A 16713-nucleotide genomic window follows, 5' to 3' on the forward strand; every position below is an offset into this window, starting at 1 on the left:
CAAGTTCGGCTTGCAGTGTCAACAAGGTTATGTTGGACAAGAGGACTTTTATATGATGCCACTTGAGGGGTGTGATTTTTTCTTGGGCATGTCTTGGCACCACAAGCACAATGTCATTGTGGACACTCGAGCTTGGAAACTTTTGTTGAAAAACAGCAAGGGCAAGGATATATCTTAGATGTAAAACTCAAGGGAGAGTCTGCCCCTATTGTATCGGCTTTGGCTATTTTTAGATTAACAAAAAGAAGTTTTTTTTCTTACTTGATCTTTGTCAAACTATTGAGGGAATTTGAGGATTCAAATTTGTCAGAGCTAAGAGTCAAGTATTTGAATTTTCTCAAGTCTCATGGGGATTGTTTCTTAGAGGGTTTACCTAGAGGGTTACCTCAAAAGAGTGTGTCACATAGTGATGACGGCGGGAAAGATTTAAGGGTGGCCTCTATAACACCTCCATACTCACAAGATAGATGAGGAAAAGAAAAGTAGCTCTCACAAGAAGCTGTGAGCCGATTTCCACTCACAAATTCTCTCACCCTTCTACACACAAAACCCCGCCTACACTTGATTAGCTTCCCTCTACACTGCCATAGCCTTAGCTATGAGCAATTGGCATCAAGGAAGAAAAAAAACCACTAAATTCTAGGGAAAAAACAAAAAAAAAAAAACCTCAAGGAAAACCACTACACTTTTAATCATAAAAACTATAACCTGACAGTATCTTAACAGCCCTTGCAAGTGCGAGATGGGGCTCCATAGCGGCTCTCAACCATGCACATAAACCCATCAAAAACCATTTCAATCAAGAGCTATACAAAAACTGATGATGTTCAGTCAAACTCAAGAAAAAAGCATGGTGAACATAGGGAAACACTCTCCCGTTCACAACAATAACAAAGAGCTTTTACTGCCAAATCAGGGTCGCAGATACATGGGTACAAGGGAGCTCCGCTTCATGCAGCTTCCATCTCTAAAAAACAAGACGAGGGGTGAAAGTGCAGAGGTCACCATCTATGTTAATGGCCTTGTTGATGAGAGACACTCTCCAAGCAAGGCTCCAGGCCCTCGCACACACACACGGGCACCTCGACCACAACTCCTACGCACCATCGCAGCATGCAGCAACACATGCTTTCTTCTTCACAACTAAAAAACCCAATTCACTCCCGACCTTACGTTGAGAAAAAGTTCAGTTTTCTCCATATTTTAAGTGCAATTACTCACTCTCTGAAATCTCGACACTTTTATGTACAAAAAGAACAAAATTATGTGCCTTACACAACTGGCCCGCATGCGTAGAGACAACTGGCACACACAGTCTTTGTACACCTTGTACAAGCATGCTTTATTTACATCCAAGGCGCCCAAAGCACAATAAAACACTTCTCTAAGTCTTTGGGGTGGCCCGCATCATTTCTTAAAAAACACATCACAACATGGCATGACCGGATGATTGGAAGAGGAGAGGAAAAGTTGAAAGTTGGACTAGAAAAGAGCCAATAGCCAGCACAATTTGGGGCAAGATTCTCCACGGATTTTGAGGCACAAAATTCTGGTGCTAACATGGCAGTCCGTATGAACGATCATGTGGCAGGTGGAATGCTGAGTTTTGGAAACCGTTGACTTTCAGGCTTTTTAGGCATCAATTTTTGAAAGCAGTGCTTTTGAGAACTTATAAAAATAAATGTGATTACCAAAGTCGCTTTTGGGGACTGTTTTGGGACCTGTATTTATAAAAGAGAGGCCAAGGGTGCCATTAGAGCAGATGGGCCCAGTGGATTGCATCACTGTGATGACTCAAAGGGAGACCGTACCTTGCCGAGATTGTAAACTATGACTATAGTCTAATGGAATAAAGACATTGTGGGTCGTCTTGTTGAAGGGCCGATGCTTTTGGAAGTGGGTGTGTCTCTTGTCTGTTGTGTGATGTTCTCTCTTTCAAGTTCAAGTGTTAGCTGTTTTGGCTGTAGTGATTCACTGTCTCCTCGTGTATGGCTTGCCGGTTATAGAGGTAACAGAGCTGAGGCGATTCTTATCTTCAAAACAATCTGGTCCAGAACTACAACAATTGAATGTGGAAGCAACGCCTTTTGAACTTTAGAAAGAAGAAGTAGAAGAGGAGAAGCAGTATGCAGACAGAGAGTGTGGCAACAGAAGCTTTTAGATGAAGTTGCAAAAAGAGATAAAGTGGAAGAGGATGCTAGGGGAAAAGTAGTTTTAGACTCGGCAAGTTCTCTTTTTTTCTAAAGCTAGTGGAAGACAGAGAGTAGTGGTCGATATACTTTCGAGAGTCTACTGAGTGTCTGGCCAAGGGGGAAGACAAGAAGCAGAAGATAGAAAAGCAAAGAAAGCCAAGGCACAATAGTTTTGGTGGTTTGCTTCTCTTTCTCCTGCTCTTGTGGTGTTCCGCACTGTCCGCAGTGTGGATGAGCGTGCCTCCTTGAACCGGCAGTGTTTTGTGTAAGAGAGTGAGATTGAGTGGTCGTGTGCGTGTGTAAGGGGTGAGATGAAATGTGGTGTGTGTGTGTGTTGTGCAGTGATCTTGCCAGGCGTGTGTGTGCTATTAGAGCATACTGGCCCAGTGGAGTGCGACTTTGTGATCATGCAGAGGGAGAGTGTGGCTCTTTGAGATTGGTTACTATCACTACAATCTAGTGGAATAAAGTACTGGGTGGGGCGTCTGATCGGGAGGCCAATTCTTCCGGGAGTGAAACTCGACCACTTCATGTCTCTTGTTTGCTATGTAATGTTCTACAACTCTTTTTAGTTCAAGTGTTTGCAGTTTTGGTTCAATTTTGTATTGTTGCAGTGATTCACTGCCTTACCAATGGCTTGCCCCGGTTGTAGGGCGACCCGAGGATCATACCATTGATTTGAAACTAGGGAGTTCACCTTCAAACTGGCCCTCGTATAGAGTAAGTAGAGCTTAATAGGAAAAAATCATGAACCAAGTCAACAACTTTTGGAAAAGAGCTTGATCAAACTGACTACTTTGCCTTTTTGTTCTTGAGTTCTACTTGTACAAAAGAAAGTCGAACCTTGGAGGATGTCCCTCGATTATAGGGCTCTTAATAAAATCACCATCAAGAATAGGTTTTCGTAGCTAGGATCGATGATGTACTTGACAAGCTAGAGGGTTCTAGTTGCTTTAGTAGGATCAACTTGAATAGTGGATACCGTGAGATCGGGATCGCTCATAGAGATGTATAGATTGTGTTCAACAAGCCGTTCGTATTGTATGAGTTTTGGGTGAGCATAGGCAGTATGTGGGCACATTCTTTGATGATATTTTTATTTTTGTAAGTGTGAAGAAGAGCATAGAGAGCGTCCGACAAAAGTGCTCAGCTGCAGGAACACATATTGCTGATCAACGGAAAGAAAAGTGAGTTCTTTATAGAAAAGATACACTTTTTGGGGCATATTGAATATTCTTCCCCCCAAGGCTGCTAGTATGGATCCAGCTATAGTAGAGGCTATTTGCAATTGGCCAACTTTGCGGAAGGTGCATGATGTCAGCAGCTTCATGGGCTTGTGTTCTTACTATTGGAGGGTTTTTCAGAATTTTGTAAAGATTTCTTTGACATTGCACGTCCTTACTCAAAAAGGTGTACCATTGACTTGGGGACCTACACAAGTTGCAACATTTGAGTGGCTCAAGCAGAAGTTGACCGTTGGACCTGTTTTGATACTAGCAGACTTGTAGAAGTGTGTTAATGGGGAAGCAGGTCTTTACTATTCTGACCAATCTGACTAGTGCTTATGTATAAGCGTAAACCAATTGCAATGTACAATGTAAAGAATTCGTATTGCCTTGAGAGCTGTGATAATTTTAGTCCTGAACATGTTTTGTTGCTACAATTGCACTCATTGAGATTGTACAATATTGCAGCTTAATATTTTCTTATTTCATATTTACAGGTTAGTCGTGAGAGCATTAACGTTCCTTCCAGTTTATGCAACGACACAATGCTTGTTATCCTTTTTATTGATAAGGTCTCTCCACTTCCAGAAGTTCGCAGGAAGAGTTGGGAGGCATTGGCAGCTTTAAGAGCTTTTGCAAGGGAATACGTTAGGCAAGAAAGCCCTGAGATGCAGGTGAACACAAGCATGGACTTTCAAAGGGAGTCAAAACCAGCTAGTGAACCTAATCTTGAAAAGTCTGGCACTGGAAAACAAATCTTTAAAGATAGGTTCATTAGTCCAAAGTCTGTATCCGGCCAGAATCTAGTGTTACAGGCAACAAATCAGCCAATCAGGGTCAGCAAGAAGCCTTCTAGCAAGAACTTCAATCTACTTTTGCATGAGACTGCCTTTGATGGAAATGTTGTGTTAAGGGTTCTCCTAGAGGGCAATGAGAAGCTGAAAGTAGATGCAAGCGTGTTAAACGAAGATCTGCAAGAGCTAGAACTCAGTAAGCTTTTATTGTCAGAAGACAACGCTGTTTATAAAATACAAGAAGAGAAGATAGTTGGAGAAATTGATGCTGACTCTATATCATCCATGCCAGAAGGCTTGACATCTGTACTCTCCTCCAGAGTTGGCAGATCATTTGTGGGGTTGAAAGCTGCCAAATCCGGCGACAGAGGCAAAGAAGAAGGGCTTTCCCCAACAAAACATGAGAGCACCTTCTCGTTCTACTTTGCAGATGGGGAAGACCAATGGAAGGATATGGTTGAACCTGCTCTACCTTACCCCGCTCTTGTCATCCTTGATTGTGTGAGAGGGGGGCAATTCATATTTCCTACCCATAATCAGTCTATTGATTTCACATCTCTGAAAGTTTTTTTTGACCAGTTTGCAACTAAGAAGTTGCTGAAAACCTATCTTTCAGAAGTAGCTCAAACGAAGCCCAGGAAGCGGGTTCAGCCTCCTTTTGTTAACCGAGACTTTCATGAAGTAGATGGGGTTCCTCGTCTCACTGCACAGAGACTGCTACAACTACTTGCTCAAGGCTCGATGGTTTCACTCACATTCTGCACTAAGCACAGGCCTCAATTTTGGGAGAGGGCTGCCCTTGTGCTGTTTACAACACCATCATGTGGATTTTGCAAGCGAATGGAGTTGGTTTTCCGTGAAGTGCATAAGTTGCTTATCCAGCATTTGCATAGGAGTGCCAGGGATGTTCTTTTGGAAGATGGTTATTGCACGTACGATGGTGACTTCCAGAATATGGACACAATAGGAGGTAAGGTATCAATTGCGGGTTTTCAAGATTGTCCATGCTTAGCTGGTTTGAAAGATTCTCCTGTTTCTGGAACTCTTTGTTTTCATGTAAGTTTTTAGATCCTGATTTAAGGATGCTCAGTCACCTTACTTTTCAAGCCCCTTAAAAGGTCTTAGTGTAAGATAACAGGGTGGCATGTCCATATGCAGCTGAGTTTCTGTGTTGCGCCGTATCCATGAGTTGCCTGCAATTATCTGTCTAGAGTCAACAATGTGTCCAATCACCTGCAGCAATGGTCTCTGCCATACATACCTAATGTCTTCCAGCACCTCCCTCCACTTCTAGTGATCCCTACCAGCACTGCTCCTGCTGTCACTTTTGCACCTTTCTACATCCTTCCGTATTTTGATCTGTGGAGATTTCAGGAAATACAAAGGTGGCTTTTAGGAATATATTGCAGAAGACGTTTAGATTATTCAAGAAAAGATTAAATTGACTGAGTTTGACCAAAATTGGCCATTTATTGACAAAGGGTCAACATGCATGTGTGAATTTTTTAACTGGCAATCTGAATTTGGGCAAATGCTGATCTTCTGCTGAAACTATAATTTTTTCAGATTGTCAAAATCAAACTGTGTTTGATGAACTTAAATCTTCTCAAGTGCCATGCTGGCTAAAGGGGAACAGGTCTGATGTTTTATGAGTAGTGGTGTGAAGGATGGGGCCTTGGTCTGTTGCCAGAATGAACATATTGGCCATTGACTGCAAGAGCCTTGTGCTAGAAGCTGGATTCATCAGAATGTTTCTTATGAAAGGGATCTGAAAATTTAGTTATTGTGGCCCTGCGAGTGGGCTGCGGAATCCTGGACCGTGAGCCATTCCATGTTAATTAGCTTAAAAGTAAGACCTATGACTACACAGTGTGCAAAAGGCACCAGTATTAGCAAATGCAGGGCACACTGGCATATGAGGCGCTTCTGTGTTCATCGACAGAATCTGGCTTGTTGATGTATTTTCTTATTATACAAGTGTGTGAGAGCGTAATCAGCACTTGACCTTGCTGTATGTCGCATGTATGACATGGAGCATGATGACACTTCTGTAGCTAGGTCTCTTCACTAATTGACTTTTCTGTTTTGGTGGAGATGGCCCGGATAACACTCCGTTGTGGCAAACAATTGCCTTGCCAGTATTGTGCATGTAATTCCTTGCAGAGGAACCTAAAGTACTGATAGATCACATGGGCTGTCCAGATTATTATAAGCTGTTTCTTTTGTTGTTCAGGTCACGCTGGGAATGTGTTTTCCTTGTAAGGTTCCGTCTTCATGTAGTTTGAGATTTTAAAACCAATCCTTGTCATGCAGGAAACTTATTGGCAACCAACGAGCTGGGAATTGAAGGAAAAGTACCTCGTCTTTTTCAGATTGATTGCACTCTTAATGACTGTAGTGGCTTTTTTGAGTCTATTGACCAGGTTGGATCTATGCTCATCAAAATTTTCTTGTTTGTTGTTGTCAATTTGCATGAATGTGGTGGTTTTTTTTGGGGCCTTTTTGGTGCTGTGTTTGCAGAGGGTAAGGGGTGGGCTTGATGAATATGGAAGAGGCACCTATGAAAGTTGGAAGGGCATGATAGTATGTTGAATGATGGGTGAGAACATTGTACGTGTGGATGCATGAAATTTGAATCTTATTTTCAAGAAGATCACACATTAACAGATAGCGGGTTTAAAAGGAGGACCGAATTGGCGAAGCCAGAGGCATATCCTTATTCAAACGACTTATGTTGTGTAAACAGCACAGCTGAGATCTTAAATATGTGCAGCCTTCTTCCTCACAACAGATTTGGTACTTTCGTACACAATGCACGTGAATCATAGTGTTTACGGCATAGTAACATAGGACAGGGAGCAAGAACAAGGATGGGCATGGGGATGGAGTTAAAAAGGGAGTAGATGATAGAGATGAGTATATGTAGCACTATGAAGAGAGCGTGCAGAGAAGAGGAGGAAACTTTGGGACCACCTTATAGAAACTTGCTGTAGACAACCCGGTAGAGAGCGCACAACGCAAACCCAAGGAACCCAACATCCCAATAAACAACAAACAAAAGAAAAAACAAAGAAATTAAAAACAAACTACAAAACCCTAAGAAAACGAACAAAACACAAATACTCAAAAGAAAAACTCCACAGCTCCACACACACACACACCCACTCACACACCCCAAAGCAAGTCTAGAGAGTACAAAGGAAACCAAGCATGCAAAACCATGCTCCATGCACACCCAACACACACTTTTTTTTTTCTGGTAAATCTGTTTTGTTTTATTTATAAGTGGGAAACCTCAAAATGAGGAAAACCCACCAAAAAGATCAGATACAAAGGGAGGAACACAGAATTGTTCCGTGATGTGAAAGCTCTAAAATCAAACATAGAAGAGGTGTAAGATATCCAGGGATATGTCCCCAACATCAAAGGCAAAATGTAAAGATTGCCTAAGTGAAAGCTTGAATGAAGGAAAGGGGTCCGCCTCATGCTATGTAACATGTGAAAATCACATTGGCACCACAAAGACCATAGTGACCAAAATCCAACCCATGAGTAGAAGACAACAAATTGTTGAAGGGAAGTTGGGAGAATGCCGAAAACCCAAGATCATTTATGGAAAACTGCCGAAGGAAAGTGGAGGCGCGTACAGGCTTATATGCGGGTCAAGGAAAGCTGTTGTGAAGCGACAATCCCAAAGTAGATGTTTGACAGTCTCATCACAAGTTGAACATCTGACACAGTTTATTGATATTAGGATATTTAAATGTGTACACTTGAAACGTAAAAGTTAGGAGTTGTAGATCTCTTGGAATTGATAAAGGCCATCAGGAAGGGACAACTTTGATGTGTCATACGATGGGTGACATTAAGCATCGCAAAGGAGTCATACAGTTAGTTTGGTGGAAGGGACCAGGAATGGGGAATGCCCGATGCATCACATGATGGGTGGCGGGAGCATCGGATAGGGAGTATTCCATTGGTCTCGGAAGAAATCCGAACTGGAAAAAGGAATACGCTTAAAGATGCAAGCACAAGAATAAGCTTAAAGACGCAAGCACAAGAATAAGCATGGGTTGTGAGAAGCTTTTCTAAAAAGTGGAATATTTTTAAGTGCTTTTCCGAAAAAGCAGCAAGGAATCTCGTGTCTGCATTGCATCTCTGCATGAGGTTGCATCCACGGACGCCTGGAAAGTGTTGTGTAGCATCAATTTTAAGCTCACTGAGTTTTTTAAAAGGTTCAATAAAATATTAAGTGATCGAATGCCCACTTAATAAGTGGGTAGCCACTTAATTAAGTGGGTAGCCACTTAATTAAAGCAAGGCTTATCGTATAGAAAAACACATGAGCGCTGCCCTTTAGGCTGAAAACAACGTACGTTTCTCTCTGTCCCTCCTCTCGCCATTACTTCCGCAAACTCCAGGCTAGCCTCTCTTGCTATTCTAACGCTACCTATCCCTGCTATTGTTGTAGGACTCTCGCCCTCTATTGCAGCCCCCTCCAGAGACTTATAAGTTTAGCGAGTCCCCTCTCTCTTGCTCTCAGTTTTGCTAGCGCTAGCACGAGGAGAGTCTGCCGCCGCGAATCTGCAAAGTGATCGTGTGAAGCGACCGTGCAAAGGTCTCTTTTTTCGCACTTGGAGCGACAGGTACAAATTGTGAATACATGTCACGTGCACAGGTAATCCTATGTGCATGTGGACAAGCTATCCTCAGGTCTAGGGTTCAGGTCAGCTTAGGAAGTGTTCTTGCACCTTTGTGAGCCTGTGTGAGCAGGTCGTGCATGTCCAGGCACTTAGATTAGTTGCATATCCTCTGGTTGCACACATCATGATCATCAACATGACATTCAATACCCATCATGAGAATTTTACAGAGCATAGAACCCTTTTCCCCAAAATACACATTTTTCACTTATTATTTAATAAGTGTCTTTTGTTGGAAAAGTGAGTAGGGCAAATTGCTAAGGCATTTTAAAAGAAACCTAGCGTGTTACAGGAACTTGGAGTGTTCTCTCCTCAGCAAGACCGGTAGAAGACAGCCTAGCGTTTTCAACCAACAACAGTAGCTAGCATTTTTGGGAGCAGTTCCTCTAGCGTTTTCTGCTACAGATCAGCGTGACGTTTTCAGTTTGCAGATCAAGCCTAGTGTTTGCAGATTTCGCCGGCAGATAAGCCAAGCACATCAGCCTTTTTCAGTTTTCAGCACTTAGCCACAACAGATCTAGCCCCTAGCCTCGCAGATCTCACCTACCCGCAGTAGATCCTCGCTGTACCGTCGAGTCAGCCAGCGTTTACAGTTTTAAATCCGCTGTTTTCAGTTTTCAGCATCTGAGTTTTCAGCACATCATCGTCGAGTCGTCGTCATCGCCATCCTCGCCCACACAGTGTCAGAGATCAGCAGAAAGTCAGCGTTTTGCAGATTTCAGCATTTCAGCCCTAGCGTTTTCAGTTTTCAGCCCGTCCTCGTCGTCGTCATCTTTCGTCGACATCGTCGGCAAGCCCATTGTACCAAATTTGTGCAATCTATATCATAGACCTCTCTTGCCATAGAAAGGGGGGCCCTTGGAGAAGGGTTTGAGAACCGTTTGGTGTCGTATTCTTCTCTCTCTCTCTCTCTCAACACCTTCATTCATAGTAGCATTCACTTTGTTTGTTATCATTGCATTCTCTCTCTAATGGAACGGAAGGCTCTCCCTTCCGCAAGTAAAAGGAACCCTTGAGCACAGTTCGGAGCACTCATCTTGAGCAATATCAACATTCACTTCCGCTGCACCTTACATTGGTATGAGATCTTTGGCAGTGTTCTGTATCACTCAAGGAAAGAATCACAAGAATCTTTTTGCTTGTTGCGGCGGCACGTAACCCAAGTCCACTTGGGCGCATCGATTTCTAATCGTGTTTTTGAAGAGTGACAGGTAACCCAAGAAAGAAGGGCTTGTCTAACCTCCCCGTGTTCCTCTTTTCACTCATTGAGAGCGGACCGTGCACTTAGTGGCGGGCCAATCGACGTGAGGTGGGAAAAAGCAACTTTGGTGTGAGCGCAAGGCCGCCAAGGGGTGCGCCGCAGGGAAGAGTCGAGCTCGGGTAAGAGAAAAGCCTTTTCAAACACCGATTGCAAGCTAAAGAACTCAAAAACCTCAAGAACTTTAAGGACTCAACAACCCAAGAACCTCAAGAACCCAAGTTCCTCGAGAACTTAAGTACCCAGGATCTCAGTGTATAGTCATCACCCGAAGCCGAATGGATACTTTGTGTGAACGTGATGCGAGTGGAGGTGGTGACGAAGAATTTTCCCCACCAGGAGGATTTTTTTCCGACCCTCCGCCTTCCCCATCTACGCTATGGGTTGCACCAAATCCTATGGAGGCTTTGGTCAAGTCGATGATGGACATGATGCTACAACAAGAGGCGCAACGCGTCGCCTTGGATTGCGAGCGCGAAGAAAGAAAGGTAGCCTTGGAGCGTGAGCGTGAGCAAGCACGCTTGGCTGAAGAAAGAAAGGCAGCTATGGAGCTTGAGCGTGAGCAAGCACGTGAAGCTCAACGCATAGCTGCCGAAGAAAGGCGAGCGGCCTTGAAATTAGAGCGTGAGGCACAGAGAGACCAACTCATGCAAGAGTTGGTCCTACAGGTACTCACCTCAAAATCCGAGCCAATCAAAGATGTGGGCAGTTCATCATGTAGCACGCGTAGAGATATGGACTTTAACAATCTAGTCACTGAGAAGTTGACATTCAATAAGTATGACGATAAGATGAATGCTAATGTTATTCATTCTTGGTTGCATCAATTTAATGCTTACTTTGCGACAACTAAGAAAACAAAAAATAGCAAAGTTTTGACAGCAGCCATGTATCTTGACGGTGATGCCATTAATTGGTATCACGCATGGCAAGAGGCACAGTTGGCCGCGCACCTAAAGGAAGCCGAAGAAGACATGCCCCTTTCTTTCAATTGGGACGACTTCCAAGATAAGCTCAAGGCGCGGTCTATGCCACGTCAGTACTTAGCACGGTTGAACGAAGATTGGTGCAATCTCAAGCAAAATGGTATGCTAGTCATGTATTTCTCTAACCGTGTTTTGCAGCTAGGCACCCAATGACGCAAATCGGATGATGAGCGCAAAGAGTCATTCTTTTTCGGGTTGGACGAGTATATCAAGTTTGATGTCGAAGTCCTCGACCCAATAGATCTCAACAAGGCGGTAGCGATTGCTCTCACACAGGAGATGAAGCACAACAAAGGAAAGCCTAAGGAGAACAAGTCTTCTCATAGCACCTCTCAGACTCCTCAGAACCCACAAAACGGTAAGAATGGTAACTCTTGTAGCCAATCTTCCTCTAATCCTTCGGAAAAGAACTCTCAAAATGAATCTAAGGGTAAAGCTAAAACACCCGCTAAACCTCGGATGAAAAAGCTGCACAAGGAATTATAGGAGGATACATAACGCCAGAAGAACAAGTCATTTATGCCAAGGAAGGTCGATGTTATCAATGTCACGTCAAGAGTCATATTAAGAAGGCTTGTTCTAAGACAACACCACCTAAAGAGCCCAAAGAACCGACAGCTACCACAAGCACTTTAGTAAACCAATCTGAGTCTTCACATGTTTTTGACATACACATTGATGAGTCTCTCTTTAAATGTTATGGTCATGTGAAGGGTTAGCGTTTTGTCATATTGTTTGATTCAAGCAGTATGCATGATGTGATTGGTGCCTCTTGTAGAGAGAGCCCGCCTTGAAGTTAGCCAGAAAACTCCTCTCGAGGTATCGGGCTTCGCTCCCGGTATGGACTCTCTCATTACGCAAGAGTGCCTTGATGTGTTATTCACTGTTCAACAAGCGTCCTTCCGTAGAAAATTTGTCTTGTCCCCTCTCTCAGGATGTGATATGATTTTGGGCATTAGATGGTTTCGTGAGCAATAACCCTCTCATTGATTTGACAGACAGTACTCTCACTCTAAATGCCAAAAGTGACTCTTTCATGATCATTGGTGGTGAGGAGGGTTTGCATTCTTTACCTCTCATTTCTCATGTACAGGCAAAGCGTGAATTACGAAGAGGAGCACAAGCAGCATTTATCTATGTCTCTCCAGTTACCCAGAGCATTAAGGCTCCAGACAAGTATTCAACTTTGTTTACCAAGTATGAGTACCTTATTTTGTAGGATGATCTTCCATCCCGTCTCCCTCCAAAGCGGTAGGAGGACCATTGCACCAAACTCAGGAGGGGGCACAGCCAGTCAGTAAGGCTCCCTACCGTTTGAACAAGACTCAGGAAGAAGATTTAGAGCGGCAACTCACAGTGTTGGTGCCAGAGGATTCATATGTCCTAGTGTAAGTCCTTTTGCTGCTCCTATCTTATTTGTCCGCAAGAAGGATGGTTTGTCTCGTTTGTGTGTTGATTACAGGGCATTGAACAAGATCACCATCAACAACAAGTTTTCGATGCCTCATTGAGTATATCCTCGATAGGCTCAATGGGGCAAAGGTTTTCAGCAAGGTCGATCTCAAAAGTGGATACTATCGGGTAAGGGTATTCAAAGGCGATATCTACAAGACCTCTTTTCGCACAGAGCGAGTGCAACAGATTTTTATCACTTCAACAACCACTGAACTGAAAGAGAGAACACACGCAACGCGGATTGGCAGAATTCCACCCCAGAGAGTATTGGTCCCAAAACCTTGGCGCCCCTTTCGGTATTTCTTCATATTACTTGACCTCAATACATGTCGGAACTCACGCTCTGTACCTTCTTACTGAAGTATGCCAAAGACTGAGCCCTTTGCACTTATTTAAAGGCCCTTGGCCTTGAAAAGCAGTTTACATGAAAATGTTGAAACTTAAAAGCAATTGGCCCAAAAGCTTGCCCTGAAAATCAGCCAGCGTAAATCACGGAAATCCGTGCAGGTTGCCACGTCAGCACAGTCAACGTGAAACGCGGAAATTCGTATAGATTGCCACGTCAGCACATCAAGCGCAAAATGCGGGCGTCTATACAACCGACTGCCACGTCATCAACTGAATACGCAAGTCCTTCCGAGTGTGTGTGGGTCTTGCTTTATTTATTCTCATTAGGTCACTTAGGCCCAATCGGACTGGGTCCCATAAGTTGGTGGGAACTTCTTTAAAAATAAACCCACTCGACGAGGATCTGTAAGTTGATGAGAACTTCAACTTCTTCTACTCCGGGATCTGCAAGTTGTCTTCGTTCTTCAGTGGCGTGACACGTCAGCAGTTTGTGACATCCCCCCTTCTTGAAAGAAAGTAATCATCCGCGATTACAGCATATTTGCAAAACAACTCAAGTTAGCTCAAAAATTTCGGAGGGACATTGCGAGGGACAATCAGTTTTCTCGTTCCAAATCGGAACTCTTTATTTCTTGGGTCGTTGTTGGCTTTCCAAAAGAATCTCATCCAATAAGGAGGCTCATTCCAGATTGAAACTCTTGATATTCTGGGTCGTTGACTTTCGAGAAGTATCTCATCCAAAAAGGAATATTCAGTGGTTGGCACATCACAATGCAACACAAATGCTCACATATGCATGTTACAAGATATAGAAATTTAAAGGCGCTCGAGGAACACTCTCCCTGCAAATGACCGTCCAGGTCCGGGCCATGAGCTGTTCAATGACTCTCTCATCACTCCTCTTGCAAATAACCTAAAAAGGTCCGGATCATGCGATATAGAGGCCTTTTATAACCAAACGCTCCCTAGACCGCAGCCTATGTCGTTTGGAGGTGCTAAGAGTAACCACTGCTGGCTTCTTAATACTCCCCTCGTATATAAGCATCCTGCTCCGGGCCATGAGTAACAACAATACTCTCTCCGTAAATAACCACAAGGGTCTGGGCCATGAGTATGAACAAGAATTCTCAAACATCATTTCTCAATACTCCACCCTGGAGTAAAATCACCAATCATTGAGACTAGTATAAAAGCCAGAGTCAAACATTTCAAATCGGCACTAAGACAGGTTCAAAATAGATACCATCCATTTCAAACAAATTCCAAAGAGGATCACCAAACAAGTTCAAACAAAACTCAAACTTTAAAAGCAATCTCGACATTAGTCGAGCTCGAAAAGTCGACTGACTTTCCATCTTGAAACCTGCAGCAAAAATTAGGGTTTGATTCTTTCCATAAGGTCGGAGCCGACCATAGCATGGTCCATCAGCTTTGACAAACCGGGCGGCGATGGTAGTCCCAAGACAAAGCAATCACACCGGACCTCCAAGGTGATCAACTCGAAAGAGACATTGTGCCAGAAGCTGCCAGAAAACATATAGTTTCGGGTAAAAATTTTCTTGAAAACTTGCCAAGTCCTTGGAGTGTGTGGCTTGGTAGCTATAGATATCAATCTCTGTATGGCACTGCCTCTAAGAAAAACAGCAGCTCGAAACAAATCCTTGATCCTTCTCTTGCAAGTGATATTTATGGCTTATGCTCTGTAAGACGGTGCGATGAAGACGAGAGCGCGCCTCATGCGCAATGAAGTAAGGGGGGGAGTGCCTAATAGGTCCAGGGTCGGGACCCGAAGATACTTCAAATAAAATTCCAATAGACTTTGGAAGCGCCGATTTGTTGTGTGCTCTTTGGTGGGATTGGTATGCTTTCAGCAAAGCACAGGCCTCAAGCTTTGATACCACTGTCGCAAGACGGGGCATTACGTGCCAACAGAAAAGAGCAGTCTGAACAGACTTTTAGCACTTCAACAACCATTGAACTGAAAAAGAGAGCACACGCGACACGGATTGGCGGAATTCCACCCCAGAGAGTATTGGCCCCAAACCTTGGCCACCCTTTCGGTATTTCTTTATATTACTTGAACCGAGTATAATGTCGGTACTCGTGCTCTACACCTTCTCACTGAAGCGTGCCAGAGACTGAGCTGTCTGCACTTATTTAAAGGCCCTTGGCCTTGAAAAGCAGTTTACATGAAAAGCTTGAAACTCAAAAGCAACTGGACCAAAGGTTGGCACTGAAAATCAGCCAACGTCAATCACGGAGATCCGTACAAGTTGCCACGTCAACACAAGCAACGTGAAACGCATACAGGCTGCCACGTCAGCACAGTCAGCGTAAAATCCGGGCGTTCGTACAACGTGTTGCCACGTCCTCAGTTGAATACATAAGTCCTTCTGTGTGTATGTGGGTCTTGCTTTATTTATTCTCTTTCGGTCACTTAAGTCGCATCGGATGGGGTCCCATAAGTTGGTGGAAACTTCTTTAAAAATAGACCCACTCGGTGAGGATCTGTAAGTTGGTGAGAACTTCAACTTCTTTTGCTGATTGTAGTGTTTAGGCCCCTCGGCCGGGATCTGCAAGTTGGCTCCGTTCTTCAGTGGTTGACACGTCAGCAGTTTGTGAACATCTACTAGGATTTGATTAACCCTTTCAGTTTGACCATCCGTTTGAGGATGCTAAGTTGTTCTCATGCTTAGTTTAGTTTCGAACCTCTTAAACACAGCTCTCCAAAAATGGCTATGAAACTTCTTGTATCTATCTGACACAGTGTCTACTGATGAACCATATTGTTGATAGAGATTTTCTACAAATAATCTAGCCAATTCAGGAGTTTTAACATCAGATTTGGTTGAAGTAAACCTAGCTATTTTGGTTAATCTATCCACTATTACCTAGATAGAGTCGTGCCCCCTCTTTGTTCTAGGCAATCCAACTATAAAGTCCATGGAGATACTCTCCCATTTCCCTAAAGGAATGTCTAATGGATGGAGTAGTCCTTCTATCTTAAGCCTTTCAACTTTATTGATCTGGCATTTATTACATTTAACCACATATTCTAGGACGTCCTTATACATTCCAAACCAATAAAATTGCCTCTTGACAAGATTATGAGTCTTCTTTACACTTGGGTGTCCCGCACTTAGACTATCATGACACTCATAGAGTATATGGCGCCTAACCTTTCACAAACTGATGATGTGGCATGTCCAACTTATGGACCTTTGCCGAGGGGCCTAGGTGCCATTAATAAGAAGCGAAGAGTATGCTGACGTGGTTGCTGTAAGGACTGCTGTAAAATGCGCTGGCTGCTGACATGGCAAAACTATACGGATTTTCGTGATTTCCACGATTTCTGCTGGCTGCTTTTGGCAGCGCTAGCTTTTGGGAGACATGTCTTTGAAGTTTAATGCTTTTGAGGCTCTGCTTTTAGCAACCCTTATAAAACCTTTATAAGTGACCGAAGGGGGTTCACTTTGCAAAGCATCTGGACGCAGAGTCTGAGAGCGAGCACCCGCGGGCCGGTTGTACTTAGCTCAAAGATTAATATAAAAAGAAATATCGAAAGGGGCGCCAATCTTTGGGGCCAATATCTCTTGGCACGGAACTACGCCGGGCCGTGTCGACTCCCTTTTGATTTGTAAAGTGTTTTGAAGTGAATCTCTGTTGTGCCGCGGTAGAATCTTGACTTGGGGTGTCCAAGTTTGTTCTAGTGGTATTAGAGCACGACCGATTTCTCGTCTACCAGGAAACC

At 43.6% G+C, this 16713-nt stretch overlaps 1 protein-coding gene across 9 annotated transcripts in view; it reads left to right on the forward strand.

The window, feature by feature from the left end:
* Positions 1 to 16713, forward strand: part of LOC147443783 (uncharacterized) — a 153738-nt gene that overhangs the window by 111756 nt on the left and 25269 nt on the right. For all 9 annotated transcript variants that reach the window (XM_086526569.1, XM_086526570.1, XM_086526571.1 and 6 more), the window contains 2 exons: positions 3916 to 5182; positions 6526 to 6635. In XM_086526569.1, the coding sequence (XP_086382695.1) occupies positions 3916 to 5182; positions 6526 to 6635 (1377 nt within the window). The remainder of the gene's footprint in view (positions 1 to 3915; positions 5183 to 6525; positions 6636 to 16713) is intronic.

Source organism: Adiantum capillus-veneris, chromosome 13 (genome assembly GCF_014529385.1).
Source record: "Adiantum capillus-veneris isolate H3 chromosome 13, ASM1452938v2, whole genome shotgun sequence".
NCBI lineage: Eukaryota > Viridiplantae > Streptophyta > Polypodiopsida > Polypodiales > Pteridaceae > Adiantum > Adiantum capillus-veneris.